General features: G+C 38.6%; 2 protein-coding genes across 5 annotated transcripts; both read right to left on the bottom strand.

Moving 5' to 3' along the window:
- Positions 1–6,647: 6,647 nt before the first annotated feature.
- LOC116211128 (phosphatidylinositol:ceramide inositolphosphotransferase 1-like) lies at positions 6,648–11,116 on the bottom strand. Of its 4 annotated transcripts, XR_004157619.1 has the most exons (13): positions 10,552–11,115; positions 10,357–10,446; positions 9,615–9,701; positions 9,464–9,532; positions 9,247–9,327; positions 8,734–8,805; positions 8,541–8,601; positions 8,350–8,452; positions 8,063–8,158; positions 7,915–7,961; positions 7,650–7,777; positions 7,304–7,371; positions 6,648–7,002 (listed from the first exon to the last, which is right to left on the bottom strand). XR_004157619.1 is itself a non-coding variant. In XM_031545362.1 (12 exons), the coding sequence occupies exons 1-11, from the start codon at positions 10,582–10,584 to the stop codon at positions 7,650–7,652; spliced, it is 867 nt and encodes a 288-aa protein (XP_031401222.1). In that variant the 5' UTR covers positions 10,585–11,116; the 3' UTR covers positions 6,648–7,002. The 4 variants fall into 4 exon arrangements, 3 of the variants coding, with proteins under 3 accessions (XP_031401222.1, XP_031401220.1, XP_031401221.1); XM_031545362.1 differs by lacking the exon at positions 7,304–7,371 and having other exon boundaries at positions 10,552–11,116; XM_031545360.1 differs by lacking the exon at positions 6,648–7,002 and having other exon boundaries at positions 7,020–7,371.
- A 590-nt stretch (positions 11,117–11,706) lies between these two features.
- On the bottom strand, positions 11,707–15,898 carry LOC116211120. The gene is made up of 3 exons (XM_031545347.1): positions 15,595–15,898; positions 12,388–14,847; positions 11,707–12,298 (listed from the first exon to the last, which is right to left on the bottom strand). The coding sequence occupies exons 2-3, from the start codon at positions 14,635–14,637 to the stop codon at positions 12,017–12,019; spliced, it is 2,532 nt and encodes an 843-aa protein (XP_031401207.1). The 5' UTR covers positions 14,638–14,847; positions 15,595–15,898; the 3' UTR covers positions 11,707–12,016.
- Between the last annotated feature and the right edge of the window lie 221 nt (positions 15,899–16,119).

Raw genomic sequence — 16,119 nt, 5'->3', positions numbered from 1 at the left:
GGCCTATTATGGCTTCCGCATAGGTTGTAGGCTCATCATTATCTATGAGCAATACATCATTGTCTTGAGTCACGAGAAATCCATATCTCTCGGGCTCATGACGTATCCTACTAGACCTACGAGGCTCCTGTGTCACCTGTGTAGAAGATTGTGCCACAACAACTTGTGGTACTTGTTCTGCAACATCGCCCGTCGATTGGTCAATGTCATTTTGTGGTAGAACTTCCCCAAGTTCTAATTTTCTCCCACTAGTTCCTTTGGAGAGAAACTCTTTCTCAAAGAATACCGCAGTTCGAGCAACAAACACTTTGCCCTCGATGGGATTATAGAAATAGTATCCTCGAGTTTCCTTAGGATACCCCACAAAGTAACATTTGTCCGATTTAGGGCCAAGCTTATCTGAAGACAATCTCTTCACATAAGCTTCGCAACCCCATATTTTTAGAAAAGACATCTTGGGACGCTTCCCATACCACATCTTATATGGTGTCCTTTCAACTGATTTCGACGGAGCATTGTTTAATATGAGAGCAGCTGTCTGTAGAGCATATCCTCAAAAGGAGTCAGGTAAGTTTGCATGACTCATCAAAGATCGAACCATATCTAATAAAGTTCTATTCCTCCTCTCAGCTACACCATTCCACTGTGGTGTTCCAGGTGGAGTCAGTTGAGATAAAATCCCACACTGTTTAAGATAGTCAGCAAACTCATAGCTCAAATATTCACCTCCTCGATCTGATCGAAGAACTTTAATGCTCTTACCCAACTGATTTTCCACTTCATTCTTAAATTCTTTGAACTTTTCAAAGGATTCAGATTTGTGTTTCATCAAATACACATATCCAAATCTACTGAAATCATCAGTAAATGTAATGAAGTAGAGATACCCACCTCTAGCAAGCTTGTTCACTGGTCCACATACATCAGTATGTATGAGAGCCAGATGATCACTAGCTCGCTCACCTTTTCCGGTATAAGGGGCATTAGTCATTTTCCCCATTAAGCAAGGTTCGCATGTCTCGATCGATTCTAAATCAAACGAGTCCAGTAATCCATCCTTATGGAGTCTAGAGATGCGATTCTCGCTAATATGGCCTAAACGACAATGCCAGAGGTAAGTCGGGTTCGAATCATTAGATTTGAACCGTTTGGTTTCCACATTATAAATAGGCGTATCTAGATCAAGAACATACAGACCATTACTTAAATGTGCACTGCCATAATATACATCATTCATGTACATAGAACAACACTTGTTCTTGATAGTGAAACAAAATCCCTTCTTGTCCAAACAAGAAACATATATTATGTTTCTACTAATAGCAGGTACATAATAACAGTCGTTAAGATCTAATACAAGCCCAGTAGGCAAAACTAGGTGATAAGTCCCTACAGTTAATGTAGCAACTCTTGCTCCATTTCCAACTCAGAGGTCCACCTCGCCCTTTGCCAACGATCTACTGTTCTTTAGGTCCTGCATATTTCCACAAATATGAGCACCACACCCGGTATCTAATACCCAAGATATAGAAGTAGTAGATACATTAATCTCTATAACATGGATACCTGAAGTGGAAGTCTCACTTCCCTTCTTCTTCTTCAACTCTTCCAGGTATATCTTACAATTCCGCTTCCAATGTCTAGTGTTGCCACAATGGAAGCAGTAATCATTCTTCGCCACCTTGGCTTTAGGCTTCAACGCACCCAAGTCATACTTGGATGCACCTTTAGCCCTCTGGCCTTTACTCTTGCCCTTGCCCTTTCTTTTGGTCCCCTGGACCATTAGAACAGACGTCCCCTTGCTGATATCATGCTCAGCTGTTCTCAACATGTTAAGCAGTTCAGGCAATGGTTTATTGTAGTCATTCATATTATAGCTCATGATGAACTGACTATAACTGCTGGGCAGCGACTGTAGGACTAAATTTGTGGCCAACTCTTGACCCAGAGGAAATCCCAGTCTTCCCAGAGTCTCAACGTACCCAATCATCTTGAGTACATGAAGACCCACCGGGCTACCCTCAGTCAACCTTGCCTGAAAAAGTGCTTTAGAGATCTCGAATCTCTCATGTCTGGCCTGCTCTTGATAGAGCTGCCTGAGATGCACGATCATATCGTACGCCTTCATGTTCTCGTGTTGCTTCTGAAGCTCCGAGTCCATGGTGACTAACATGAGACATCCGACGTTTACGGCATCATCATGATGCTTACTATAAGCATCTTTCTCAGCTTGGGGGGCATCGTCAGGTGGTGGCGCAAGAAGAGGTTGCTCTAAGACATATAGTTTCTTTTCTTGGTTGAGAACAATTCTCAAGTTTCGATACCAACCAAGGAAATTATTCCCTGACAGTTTGTCCTTATCAAGGACGGATCGCAAACAGAAAGTACTAGAGGTGCTCCCTGCCATGGTAACTACCACAAAAAAATGCAAAATAAGTATTATGACACTACAATATTTAATGAGGACTTTATTAAATATTGCTCCCACTATTTATATCAAATCAATGACCCTGAATATTGATTCAGAGAATATCATTCTCATAGTAGTTCAAGATCCATATCGCACCAAGCTCTGAGTCAGCGAGGGCTGATTCACCCAAAACTGGCTATTTAGGTAGGGAACTCACTTTCCCAATTGCATCACATGCAACTCTTGATTAGTTGGGTGAATAACTCCTTTATTCAAATCTATCTTGTAGATCGATGCCCAACTACATGCCTCTGAACTCCTAATCCTATTAGGCTTGCTCAGTTAAGTCCGGCCCACTGGTAAACACCACGTCTTACTAGGATAGATGAGGGCATCCTGCGAGAGCAAGGTCTACACACTCATCGATCTTGGTCTTGACTAGCGTTACACGGTGGAAGGATAAGGACTTAATATTTTGAGGGATTTTATTAACATTTAATCGATCTTACCATACATTATTATGTAACCATTACATAATAGTCCACACGCATAACTATTATACTAACACAACTAGGACATTGTCCATGTCTAACAGTCATGCACCGCAAATATCAAACATAATCACACCAGTACCAAGTATAAAATCATATTTTATGCTATTATCTACTCGGATTCTAACTAGCTAGTCTCTGATACCAATTGCTAGTTCCACGGGGCGCAACGGAAGCGAAAAAGGAACAGAAATTCAAAATTTCATACCCGTGAAACTAATTCAAAGACCTACTAGAAGAATAAGAGTAAATAAAAGCGTACCTTGAATATTTAAAATTGTCGACCGAGCGTCCCACGCGTAACGCCTCTACCGGTATCCACACCGACTTTGTCGACGAGTCTTCGAGATCGGCGGTGCTAGCGACCAACACTCGAAAGAAACACTGATGCGACACCCGAAATTTTCAGACTAATGGACCTAATTTGAGTTGAACAATTCAACCCAAATTATATATATATTTTATATGCATACACATATATGCACGCACACATATATGTATCAGCACATATATATATATATATTATTTGGGTTGAATTGTTCAACTCAAATTAGGTCTATTAGTCTGAAAATTTCGGGTGTCGCATCAGTGTTTCTTTCGAGTGTTGGTCGCTAGCACCGCCGATCTCGAAGACTCGTCGACAAAGTCGGTGTGGATACCGATAGAGGCGTCACGCGTGGGACGCTCGGTCGACAATTTTAAATATTCCAGGTACGCTTTTATTTACTCTTATTCTTCTAGTAGGTCTTGGAATTAGTTTCACGGGTAGGAAATTTTGAATTTCTGTTCCTTTTTCGCTTTCGTTGCGCCCCGTGGAACTAGCAATATTTTATTTTTAAAACTAAATATATTTATTCACCGAAAAAGTAAAATAAATCATATTATATTTTATCTATATTTTGTACGATAGTTATAAATATGGATTATTATACACATAAACATGATATATCCAGCTCATATGTCTACAACTAAATGCGATCTCTCGAAACGTATGTCTATCCATAAATGCAAGTTAGTTGATTAAATTTATGCCTTGATCTTATCTCTCATGTTCATTGAAAATTTTCATTTTTTTTATTTTTCTCTAATTTTTTGCTTTTTTCTCATATTCTTTTTCAAGATTTGTGATGTGAGTTTCATCTCTCGAAAAATATTATTACTCCCTAACGCAAAGGTATTTATTTATTTTATTCTTTATTCAATCATGATTCTCGAAGGAGGTTTTCTTTTTAATTTTTTATTATATACATTTTTTTCAAGTTGGTGGAAGTATCCGCGCAACGCACGGGCTCCAAGACTAACATATATGAAAATAAGGTACGAGGTGGCTAGGTCAGTTAATCTCAAAACGCTCCGTTTCTTAATGAAATTTTCTCGATTTTTTGAGTTTTTAAAATTTTAAATTATCTTTGATTATAAAATTAACAATAAAATCTTCTGAAATAATATTTCATTTAAAAAATCGAGAACACCATAAAATCTTTTAGATACTATGGTGATCTCCAATTGAAGGCAATATAAATTTTCTAAATGCACTTTCTAGGTATTCTAATTTTCAGAATTATTTTTAATAAAAGATACCTCATCATAAAATTTGATTTCTTGATTTCTTTAATTTTTATATTTTATATATTATTTCATAATCTTTAAGTTTTTAATATGAAAGTTAATATTTCATCCTAGATTACCTTAGAACGCGCTATTTATGAATGAAATTTTCTTATTTTTTGAGTTTTTTTAAAATTTTAAATTATAGTCAATTACAAAATTAGCAACAAAATCTCTTGAAATAATATTCCATTTAATAAAATAGAAAATACCATAAAATCCTTTGGATATTATGGTGATCTCCGTTGAATGCAATATGCATTTTCTAAATGGATCTTTCTAGGTTTTTAAATTTTTTTAAATTTTCGGAATTATTTTTAATAAAAAAATATTTTTAAAAGATATCTCATCATAAAATACAATTTCTTGATTTTAAAATTTTTATAATCTATATATTATTAAATAATCTTGAATTTTTAAAATAAAAAAATATTTCATCACATAGATACTAATATCAAAATAAGTTTGTACTATTATATATTCATACATAATATAGATGTATCAATATGTGGCTGTGTGGACAACTTTTATTATATATAATAAGAAAATGTATATATGAATTATACTGTTTTATAGATATCTATTTTTTAAAAATAGATTAGATAATATATTATAGGTAAATATGGAATTTTCTAGATTTTTTGATTTTTTTGATTTTCGAAATTGTTTTTAATAAGAAAATATTTTTTGAAGATATCTCGTCAGAAAATTCAATTGCTTGATTTCTTTAATTTTTATAATCTATATAACATAATGTATTTGATACAAAAGAGAAGATTTTATTATATGTATAGATATTATTTAATAATCTCAAAAGTTTTAAAATTAAAATGAATATTTTATAAATAAATGTTAACATCAAAATAAGTATATATATATTAGTGTATATTCATACATAATATACAATATATTAATATATGGTTATGTAACTTTTAGTACATATAGTAAGAAAAAGAATATATGAATTATATGTTTTTGTAGATAACTATTTTAATATAAAAAACAAATCAGATTTTCGCAAAATAAATAAATAAATCATATTATATTTTAACTATATTTTATATGGTAGTTATAAATATGAATTATCACACATGTAAATAGGAGTCTATTCAGCTCTTAAATAATACGTCTACAACTAGATGCGAGCTATTGAAACTATGTCTCTCTCTAAATGTAGGTGATTTGATTAAATTTATACTTTGATTTTTCTCTCATATTTATAAAAAGATTTCATTCTTTTATTTTTCTCTAATTTTTTTCATATTTTTTCATGATTGGTGATGTGAGTTAATATCTTGAAAAAGTATTTCAGAAAGTAAGTTTTTCTACCACTAAATGTGAATGTTGTTTGTTTATTTTTATTCACTTTTGATTTTCCAAGTAATTTTCATTTTCTTTAATTATTTTTTTTTCAAAATTGATAGATCTATCTCATACAATTCACGAGTTTCACGACTAGTATATATATAATATATGTACCAGCCAAGATTCCACTCCTCCATGTATACTATAGTAGTCCATTTCCCGAATCGATTTACTTTTGTCGGACTTGGACTGCCTAGGGGTACTTGGCATGGGAAGTTACATACGGACAACCATGTTGCGACTCGAAGACCCTTGGAAGCAGAAAAGAAAAGAGGAAAGGTAGTATTGTGGAGAACTCAACTCAACTCAACTCAACTAGAGGCATGTTGGGGAGTAACAAAGGCTGTCTCCTCTTTCCCACATCATCAGTTGTCCGATGAATATAACAGAGATTATTGCAATGAGCGAAAAGGATGTTAAAAGGCAAATGGAGTTAGTGGGCTGGGCCACCTGCACCCCTGGCTCTGTGCTTCTGCGTGGGTATAGCTGCAAAGTATTATATTATATTATACTTCATCCGGAAAAATTAAAACTGATCCATCTTAAATCTCCGTTAAAAATTGACAGACAAATTAACGTTACGATAGATCTTGAACAACATGTAAACTATAAATACTTTTAGGTAATTTTTAAACCATGAGATAAATTTTAAAAACGGATCAAACCAAAAGATATATGGCGTCGAAACCCCTAAAATATATCAATTTTGAACGTGTAGCAAATTATGACATGATTGTCACGAAAACTGTCTCCCGCAATATAACGCGGACACACATATCAGTAGTTCATAATAATTGGGTCAAAAAATGGCCTAAAAGGAAACCCCATCGCATGACAAACTCCTGCTGCGGCTGCTGTTCTCAATTAGTACTCGCGCGAGAATAAAAAGATTATAATTTGATCAAATTTTTTAGACAAAATTTAGCTGCATGTGAATGTCGTAATTTGTTTGTAATTGCATTATTAGTGAAGCTTAGCACTTAGTATCGGTATTGGTACTGCTGGATCTGTGTTGTCATCCCCTCAGATACTTGCCATTAACATCGTCTCTATGTGTTGCATAGGAACCTACAAATTCAGGACATAGGTCAATTTTCCATATTTGTATCAACTCGAATTTGATTAAATAGTGAAGCAACAATAGCGGCTCCTGCAAAGAAGAAAGTCAATGGAATTCTCCTATGCCAGAGAGGGAGAAGAATAGCTCCGCAAACAATTTACTCCCCGTATCGTCCCCTCCTTTGGTGATCCGATTATGCAACCAAGTCTCATGGATCTGTGCAATGCGACAAAAGCCCATTCTCTCTCTCCCTCTCTCAGTCTCTCTCCCCCTCTAGTTTTTAAGAGCAATAAGTATAGCACTTCTCACCACAGGCACATGCTGCTGTACAGTGCTGCAATTTTAGCAATCACGTGTAATTCCACTGCTGCATTCTCCTAACAATAACACAGATCAGGACACAAATTCAGACTCGAGGTCGCAACAGCTTCAAACACTGAACTCAGTGCATAAAAGGTATAAATCAGCAACACAGCTATCTTCAGCTCATGTTGCTCGTATTAGCATATTCATCATTCTTCATCTTACCAGCTCCAATCCCAAGAGAGTACGGTTCATGGTAGATCTAAAAGAACACAAATTTGAGCATTGAAAAATCAAATGGAGCCAGGAATGCTGTTATTGGAGGTTAGGATAAGATATCGCTTTGCTCAACCTATGTGCTCACAGTGATCCCATTAAGGAGATTGAATCTCTCTTCTCTGTTCTTGCTGTCCTTATCTTTGGCGATAGAAGGAAGTAACGAGGGAGACATAGAAGCAGAAGAGGATCTATCAGGTAGTTCTGCAATAAACGAGCATTACTCACCCAGTCACATATCCTCTCAAACTGGAAATTTACTGAACTAACTGCTCAAACACTTTAATTTAAAAAAATATATATATATACAGCAGAAACAAGCCGGTTTAAAGAATGCTGACCTGGCAATTTTTTGTCAACAAAGAAAGCTACCAGATTTACAGTATACCTGCAGAAAGAAAAAAAAAATGATCGATGAGGCTACCAAAGAAAACTTCACTCCTCAAGGATTCCCTCATCAATGTCCGAGCAAAAGCATTCTATGATTACCATGCGACTACAATGTCAACTGTGTAATGCTTGCGAGATGCTATGATTAATATGCTCTGGACCACAGCTAATAACCAGCCAAACAGCTTCATAAACCTGCAGGCATGAATGCGGAATAGCACCAAATCACAAATATGAATAACTGTTTTTTTGCCAATAGATGATAAACACCCATCAGCTCCATGTGCAGCCAAACATTAAGCCCTATCGGATTAGACAAATCATTCAGTAACAAAAACTGAACTAGTCGTTAGAAAGAATCATCTTTCCACTTGATAATGAGTTACCTGCTGACACCGTACTTGTGGTACGTGCGAACAAAAACCAAGCTAAAGATCATGTGTGATGAAAAAATCAAGTCACCACATCCATAGAGAATCCCTCGGGGAACTGCCCATTCAAAATTAACTAATAAACAAACAAATAAATGGATACGATACCATGCGACAGAGAGAAAAACATACGAGATTAAACTTACAGTTTAGCAAAACCACCTCGAACACACTCTCTGGAGGGGGCAGCCTAGCAAGTCTTGAACCCTGAAAGAACCATTATTTCATAGTATGCTGGAGAACGAATCTAGCAGTCCCAAGAATAAAAATAAATGAAGAAGTAGATTACTATGTGCCACTAGTAGAATTGATTTTCTACCAGCAACAAAATAAGCTTACCTCACGGCAATGGTAGTTTGGACCTGGTAGCTGAGTTGAATAAAAAGTGAGGATGCGGAGAATTTGGCACGCCTAGAAAAACCATTGGACATGCCCAGAACATTGTTAGGCAGAATCGACAGAATCTCAGGCAGAACTATCAATCAACTCACACCTGTGACATGCATTTTTAGTTTCATGCATGCACGCACGCACACACACGCACACGCACACACACACACACACACACACACACACAATTAAAAAGAAAACTAATCACTTAGTGTTGCAAGGTCTGACAAAACTAACTACTTCAGAATATCAAAATCAATCTGATAATTGTAAACTTGTCCATACCAAGAAATTCCATAGAAAGTAAATTACAGTATCAATTGCTAAACTCCTAGTGCAAGAGAATCAGGACCTTACAGGAGCCAAATTAATTAACATGTAAAACAGTACGATTAGTAAGTTTTCACCAAAAAGGGGGAAAAGGAAAAGAAGCAAGCGAAAGATCAACAAAGTGAAACTTACAACTAAATAAGCAAGAACCCTGCACCATATGAGGGCTGTATAGATTTTTTTGCTCTGGAAAACAAAAGGGTGAAATGTCCACTGCAATGAAGAAGAATCAGTAGGTTGCTAATACAAAATAAATCATGATGACATTCTGATATAAACACAAAACTTATAATGTGGACGCCAAGCAAGCAGCCGAGGACAAAAAGTAGAAGGAATCATGAAATCTCACCAAGACAAAGGAACAAAATATAACCGAAAACAGAGACTCGCTGATATATGCTCTTTCTTGACCCAGTTCCTGCAACATAATGAAAAGATAAAAGACTTACAAGAGCCAACTATAAAAATATAGTGTCAAAAAACAAGGATACATTGCTTACAGGAACAAGAAAAAACCCAACATCCTGCAGTGTTGGTCCAGGTCGATGCAAGTAGTGAACTCCATGAGCAGCCACTCCATGAAGGTACTGCCAAAGATGGGAAGTAGAGTGAGTTGACCCTCCGAATACCCATAAAACCATCAGTAACTATATATAAAGAGCCTAATGAAAGTAGAGATTCCCTCGGAAAGAAGAGAAAAATGGGGCAAATGTAACCATGCAGACATCCAGAGACATGGAGAAGCAGGGAGAATTTGATAAAAGAGATTTTCACTCCTTCTGGAAACAATTTTCAGCAAGACAAAAGAATCTACATCAAGCAGGATGGAACACTTGCTGAACGACATTCACCCACCTAAGTTCATGCACAAACAGCCTAGCCATGGAGTTAACAAGTTATATACTGAGTGTGCAGCATTTGCATTGCATGACTTCGGTGATACATTCGCACAGTTCTGAAAATTAAGATGATCATTTCTTTTCTTAAAAAAATAATAATATAAACAGAAGACTGCAAATGTGGCTGGCTGCATCTCCAGATGCGCTTAGTTAAAGTGTTGGAGCGACAACGATATCTCTTAAACCCCAGAACCAAGGTCATCGTATAGTAAACTTATAATATTAGGAAGTAATGGTATCAAATAGTCTAGCATTAAACGAGATCATCATCGCATTAATAACGGCAGCGTCAACTCATCAATGGAGGGTGAAGAAGTAGCCCAATCAATGATAAAGCCCAAACCTGAAAAACGATCCCAGCTAGAAGATGCTTCCAATTCTCAGAGAGAAGCGCAATCTCTACAGAGACCTCCGAGCAAATCTTCCTCCATAGCTTCAAGTCAGAGACGTGATGTTACAGAGAAAGATAGTTAAGTAGAGCCATGATGAAGAAACGAGACAGAGAGTTCGTGACTGAAATGGAAAAGAGAGGGAAAACCTTAGGAGCTTCACGAGCAACATGGACCGGCATTTCTCGATCGGAGCCTGAGCCGGAGGTCAATCGCCCATCCGCCTCTCAAGAAAGCTGATACTCAGTGTTAATGAACCCACTACCGCTACGAAATGAGAGCGAGAGCAAGAACGAGGTGGAGAATCAAATAGATAGAACAGAATACTCCGGATCAAAGCGACCAACCGCAAGACCGGAGTAGACGAAGAAGATTGAGCAGAATCGAATCGGATCCAAGTCCAACAAGCAAAAACAGCAGCAGCAGCATCGATCAGATCAAATTTCAATATTTCAAAATTATGGCGAGAAACTGTATCAGAGCGCGAATATGTTTGTTGACAAATCAGTTCAGGGGAGGAGGGAGTAAAGCGGAAATGAGAATCGAGAGGATTCCGCGGTCAGGATTGTAGATTTCACTTCTCACTCTCTCTCTCTCTCTCTCTCTCTCTCTCTCTCTCTCTCTCTCTCTCTCACAGACACACACACACACACAGCGCGTGATCGATCAATCGATCGGTTCTTCCTCTTGCATCCCCCAACCCCAAAGCTTGACATCTAAACACACTTGGGATGATGATTGATTAAGCTTAGACCAATTCAATCAATTTAATTAGGCTAAATTTTACTTGCCTTTTGTTATTATTATTATTATTATTATTCGTCGGTCGATATGTTTTGACTATTTTTGACGATGGACAATTATAGATAAGAAAAAAAAAATTCCCGATGATGAGAACATCCGGCGCGGGCTCATGAAAGCTCCTTTTCGTTTGTCTTTCGGTTACAAATTAAGGTTTCACTATTGTCAATTTTATTCGTGTGATTGTGAGCAGCCATTGCGTATAATTTCAATTTTAAGAAGACATTTCAAAATTCAAAAATATAAAATCCACGCGCTGTCCATATGCTCTATAAAGGTCCATGAAAATCGAATTGCAACCGAGCATATACAGCCAAAAAGAGTTTGTATTTCTGAAAAAAGGGTTATATATATTATATATTTCCACTTATTTCCGTTCAATATATTCGATAAAATTATCATCCGAAAGAGAATGATTGATCCACTATTAGTAAAGATTACCATGGGTAATTTGGGGTCATTCGGAGGTATAGATTGTTACATTTTGTAAAGTTTAAGCCATAAATAGAAATATGCGCACTTTAATTAATGTTATTAATAATAAACAGTGAACAATGTTCCCCATTGAAGTACACTTTGAAGCTGCCAAATGCTTCCTAATCAGTCAGAATGCAGGACCTAACACAAAAAGAGAACCGCATTCTCATCACTACTAAAGATACATATAATTATTGTAGAAACTCTGGACATGATGCTTATATTTTTACAAGCTATGAACTTCCAGTAAGTCGAAGTTGATTCCGATCACCCCATTACCTATCTAAAATAATTGCATCAGAGCATAAGTGCATATGAACTACTATGAGCTGATTCCTATATGGGCCGTTCTAATACTCTCCCGGCTGGAGAAAGGGGAGGATTAGAGATATACTTTCCAGGAAGATCTCCATTATGAGAGTGCATGCTTACACCGGAAGATTTTCCTACAGAAAGATTCGGATCTTCCAAGTTCTCGATCATCTTTCTACTTTCCAGGACTGCTATGCAGGCGGAGAAGGTCTGTAGCACAGAGAGTGACGAATTGAACTCGATCGAGTAGATTCCATCCTTGAACAGAGCCAAAGTAAGCTCGGGCAGATTTTCTTGTGTATCCACCTGTCAACAGTCCATCGGTCAAATAACATAAATCAACTTGACAAAGTAAAGATCTAATGATCGTCCAAATCAAAGAAAAACTTCAGCACCTGAGGGAAAAGGACACAGAGATCTGCTGCCGACGCAGCTTCTGATGAACTCACTCTCTCCCTGGGGTGATGATCTCCAGAAAGAACCTTCAGTTGGCAACCCAGATCCCAGCCTCCACAATCACAAGATCCACCTGACCTCCAGCGCTGAATAAGCGAAGAAGGCCCCCCCTTACTCGGCAAACTGTGGACCCCACTCGGAAGGATCACTGTCGTGTTGACGAGATCCTCATGATCCATGTCATCAGAGACAACTCCCTGATGCCCGCTTCCGACTGAACATGGATTTAATCTCAAAGGGATCTGACATACGATTGCTGCAAGCTCATCATTTGGCTTGAAGTCTGAGCTCGACTGATTTTGCTTTCTCGGCTCCACAGAAAATAAAACAAACTCTCTCAAGTTCGATGAGCGGGAATCTGAAACCTTCATCTGGGCCACAACACTGGGGACGTAATCATGACATTTGCTCTTGCCTCCCTGATTTATCCAGATTCCGTTCTTCTTCTTGACTTCCCGGATTGTGAGGAACGTGTAAATCCAACTTCGATTATCCTTTACTGAGGAGCTGCTGCATTCTTTCATCGTGGCTGCGAGAATATCTCCGTCATTGTCCACTGCAAAGGTAAACAACGGAAAACCATTCTTGAATGCCACCCGGAGAAGAGCTTGCACCATGGGTAAGCCACTGTTCTTCTCCAAATGTGAATTATCAACATTAATTGAATTACGACCGGTTAAATCCAATTTGGCTTTTCCTGGCTGTACAACCGTGGAATCTGGCCGGCCCTTGGATGAATTGCAACCCAGTCCAATTGAAGCTGCAGTCTTCCTTGATGGATAATCAGAATGATTGTAACTTGACACTTTTGGTTTCAGCAATGGGTCCAACAACCTTCTCAGGGGACTGGACCTGGATCTAGCTGGAGAGGTAGCAGATGACTCAAGCTTCTCTAGACATGAACTCACAGAAGTCTGTAAAGAACTTGAATCTGATGAAGTTGGAACCTCCTTTGAGTTAGAGCTCTTAACAATCTTCCCAACACCAATTGTCAAGCGGCGGAAAGGTGAAGTGCTTCTTGGCTTTTCACTTGACGCTTTGCTTGTTTTTGAATCCAGTCCCTTAGATGGCTTACCAGCATCATCTTTCAACAAAGCAACATTAGAGGGTCTCATTTGCACATTGCTGCTTGTGCGTGGGCTCACAGAAGCTCTAGCTGGTGCAGGAACAGGACAAAACCCCTCCAACGGTAACTTTGTTGGACTCGCATCTAGTGAAATCCGTTGCTTAATCTGCACAAAATTGGAATCAAACTTCGCCCGGTGAACTTCCAAACATTTTCCAGAGATGCCTCCTTGACTTCGCCCTGCTGATGATTTCTGTTCTGAACTGGCAGTGGAATCAGGAAGCTGCGATACTTCAAACTTACCGCTGCTAGGGACGTTTCTGGGCAGAAGAATAACAATTCTATTTGGCCATTCCGCAAGTTCACCGCCAGATTTACCAGCGTTAGATTGTTCCAACAGATCAACTGTCTCTCCAGACTTGCATTCTTGGAGTTGGACCTCTTTCTTCTCCTTCGAACAAGATCTTACCACATTCCCTTTTACATCTTTTGACGCTTCTATCTTCTGAAACATCTTGGGATTAAGCTCTCTCTTCTCGCTCTCTTCTCTCTCGTCTTCCGGACAGAGTTTGAGAGTTTGATCTAATGCAGCGTTTGCACTATACGAATAATTATCGAGCACACTGTTGCCTTTATCCACTACAAAAGCATTTTCTCCAGTAGGTTTGACAGTTGCCACATCATGTTCATCAAGAGAAGCTATTGGAGAGGGTCGAAGTGTAGGCTGATGCATCCTCTGATTGATAGGAGAGCAACTTCGACCTCTACTGGAATGACTGGAAGATGCCTCCGTCGAGTGTGATGAGGATGTGCTGGTACTAGAGGTAAAATACCTACTAGCTTTGTGCACTGTCTGTTTGTGACTATGCTGCCATTTCTCTAGGCGTCCCCAGTCAAGGACTCCAACGCTAAATGTCTTCTCTTGGATGTTTTCCCCTCTCTTGAGGAAACTTGGCAAATTGGACATGTACTTAACTAGCTCATCGTCCTCATTTGTGCTTCTCACAGTCCTCTTCTGGTCATCCAGTGAACGTGTATCTTGTACATCCTTAGTGATTTCGTAATGGAGATCAGCATAAGAAAGATTGAACTTTTCTGCTTGGAACCTGTCCCCCAGCTTCATACTATCAATATTCTAAAGCCTGTTTATGATGTTCACCAATAGGTTTTTAGTGTCTGCACAAACCTTTGAAATCTTCTTGAGCTACCAATAGGATCCGGACAACCTGCGGACAAGTTATGTCCATTGGCAAACTGATCAAATATCTAGTAATTCGCTATCTTTTATCTCCATGCCAGGGTTTGTCCTGCATGTGCCCCATCTGGTACTCTCCTGAAGAAGAAGCAAAAGCATGTTAATTTTTCAACATACATACCACAGACTAAAGTATCAATCATGACAGGGATAAAAGTTAAAAACACCGGATAACCAAATCTAACTGGATCGGAAAATTGAAACTGCCCTGTAACAAACAAATTTTGAATAATCGAAGAGGACAATTTAATTTTGTGGCACGGCTAGAAGAAACTGGAAAGGTCATGAGCAGAAATGGGGTGGTCCATGAAAAATTGAGCAACCCCTATGAAGATCATAAGATAAGGCAGAAAACGACCCCTCCTAATCCCCTCTGCTAACCTTCTGCTGCAACTAAAGGAAAAAGGACAATATTCCAGCATCTCGAAACAGAGCACCCATCCACACTTGGAAATCGATGATGGTAACGTCGCTTTTCAACAGCAGTTGCATTATTATATTACAAAACAAAACAAATATAAGCATCGTGGTTAAGGTTATGATTCTCAATTTAAAATGTCCAAATTTCATTCCTCGGCGGTCAGTTCATTGTTGCCGTGACTTGAACTCTAAAGCGGCAACCAACCTACCGAAAGCAAAACGACTGAAAGAAAATAAACAAAAGAACTTCATGAAAGACTATACGAAACACTAGCATCGATCATTTAAGAACCACGAGAATCGATCACCGATCAAGCGAGCAGTAAAACCATTTCTACCTCAACCACCACACACATCTATCATTGAAGAACTTAATGGAGAAAGAATAACAGAAGAAACGCGTACCCTTCAGCTAGCTGGGGAGAGGGAAGCGATGCCACAGTGACAACGTCGGCTAGCTATCGCGGGCGGAGATCGAGGTCGAGGTGTCGGTGGTGCGGCAGCTGGCAGCTGGCAGTGGAGCTGAGAGCTCAGAGGGATCAGCGGCTGAGAAGGCAAAAGGAATCGTCTCGAACTTGTAATCCCCAATGCCCGCCGTCGGTTCGGACTCTTTCTTCCCCAAACTCCAGAGCTGCAGAGAGCGCAGAGCAGAAGCGTGAGCAGAGAGAGACGAAGAGGACAGGGTTGCAGTGCAGTACTTAATTAGTGAGAGTTGGGAGGGGGGAGATCATCATCATCAGACGGCGGAGATGGAAGAGCTGGTTAATCGAGCGGTCACATCATTCATGGCGAGGGAGTACAGAGCGGGCCCTACCTTTGACGCCTCATTCCTTTTCCCCCTTTTTTTTTTTGTTTTCACCTATATGGCTATAATATTAAAAAAAAAGAGAGAGATTCACCGAAAAAAATAAGGAAAAAGAAAAGAATTTT

This window comes from Punica granatum, chromosome 6, assembly GCF_007655135.1.
Source record: "Punica granatum isolate Tunisia-2019 chromosome 6, ASM765513v2, whole genome shotgun sequence".
Lineage (NCBI taxonomy): Eukaryota > Viridiplantae > Streptophyta > Magnoliopsida > Myrtales > Lythraceae > Punica > Punica granatum.
Note: the sequence above shows the minus strand (reverse complement) of the source record. Positions and strands in the feature narration are given on the sequence as shown.

Coding starts and splice junctions, on each gene's coding strand:
- LOC116211128 (XM_031545362.1), bottom strand. CDS start 10,584: ATGCCGGTCCATGTTGCTCGTGAAGCTCCTAAG. Junction 9,533..9,614: donor TTGGGTTTTTTCTTGTTCCT/GTAAGCAATGTA, acceptor ATTATGTTGCAG/GAACTGGGTCAAGAAAGAGC. Junction 8,159..8,349: donor CACAAGTACGGTGTCAGCAG/GTAACTCATTAT, acceptor TCATGCCTGCAG/GTTTATGAAGCTGTTTGGCT.
- LOC116211120 (XM_031545347.1), bottom strand. CDS start 14,637: ATGAAGCTGGGGGACAGGTTCCAAGCAGAAAAGTTCAATCTTTCTTAT. Junction 12,299..12,387: donor TCTGTGTCCTTTTCCCTCAG/GTGCTGAAGTTT, acceptor GACTGTTGACAG/GTGGATACACAAGAAAATCT.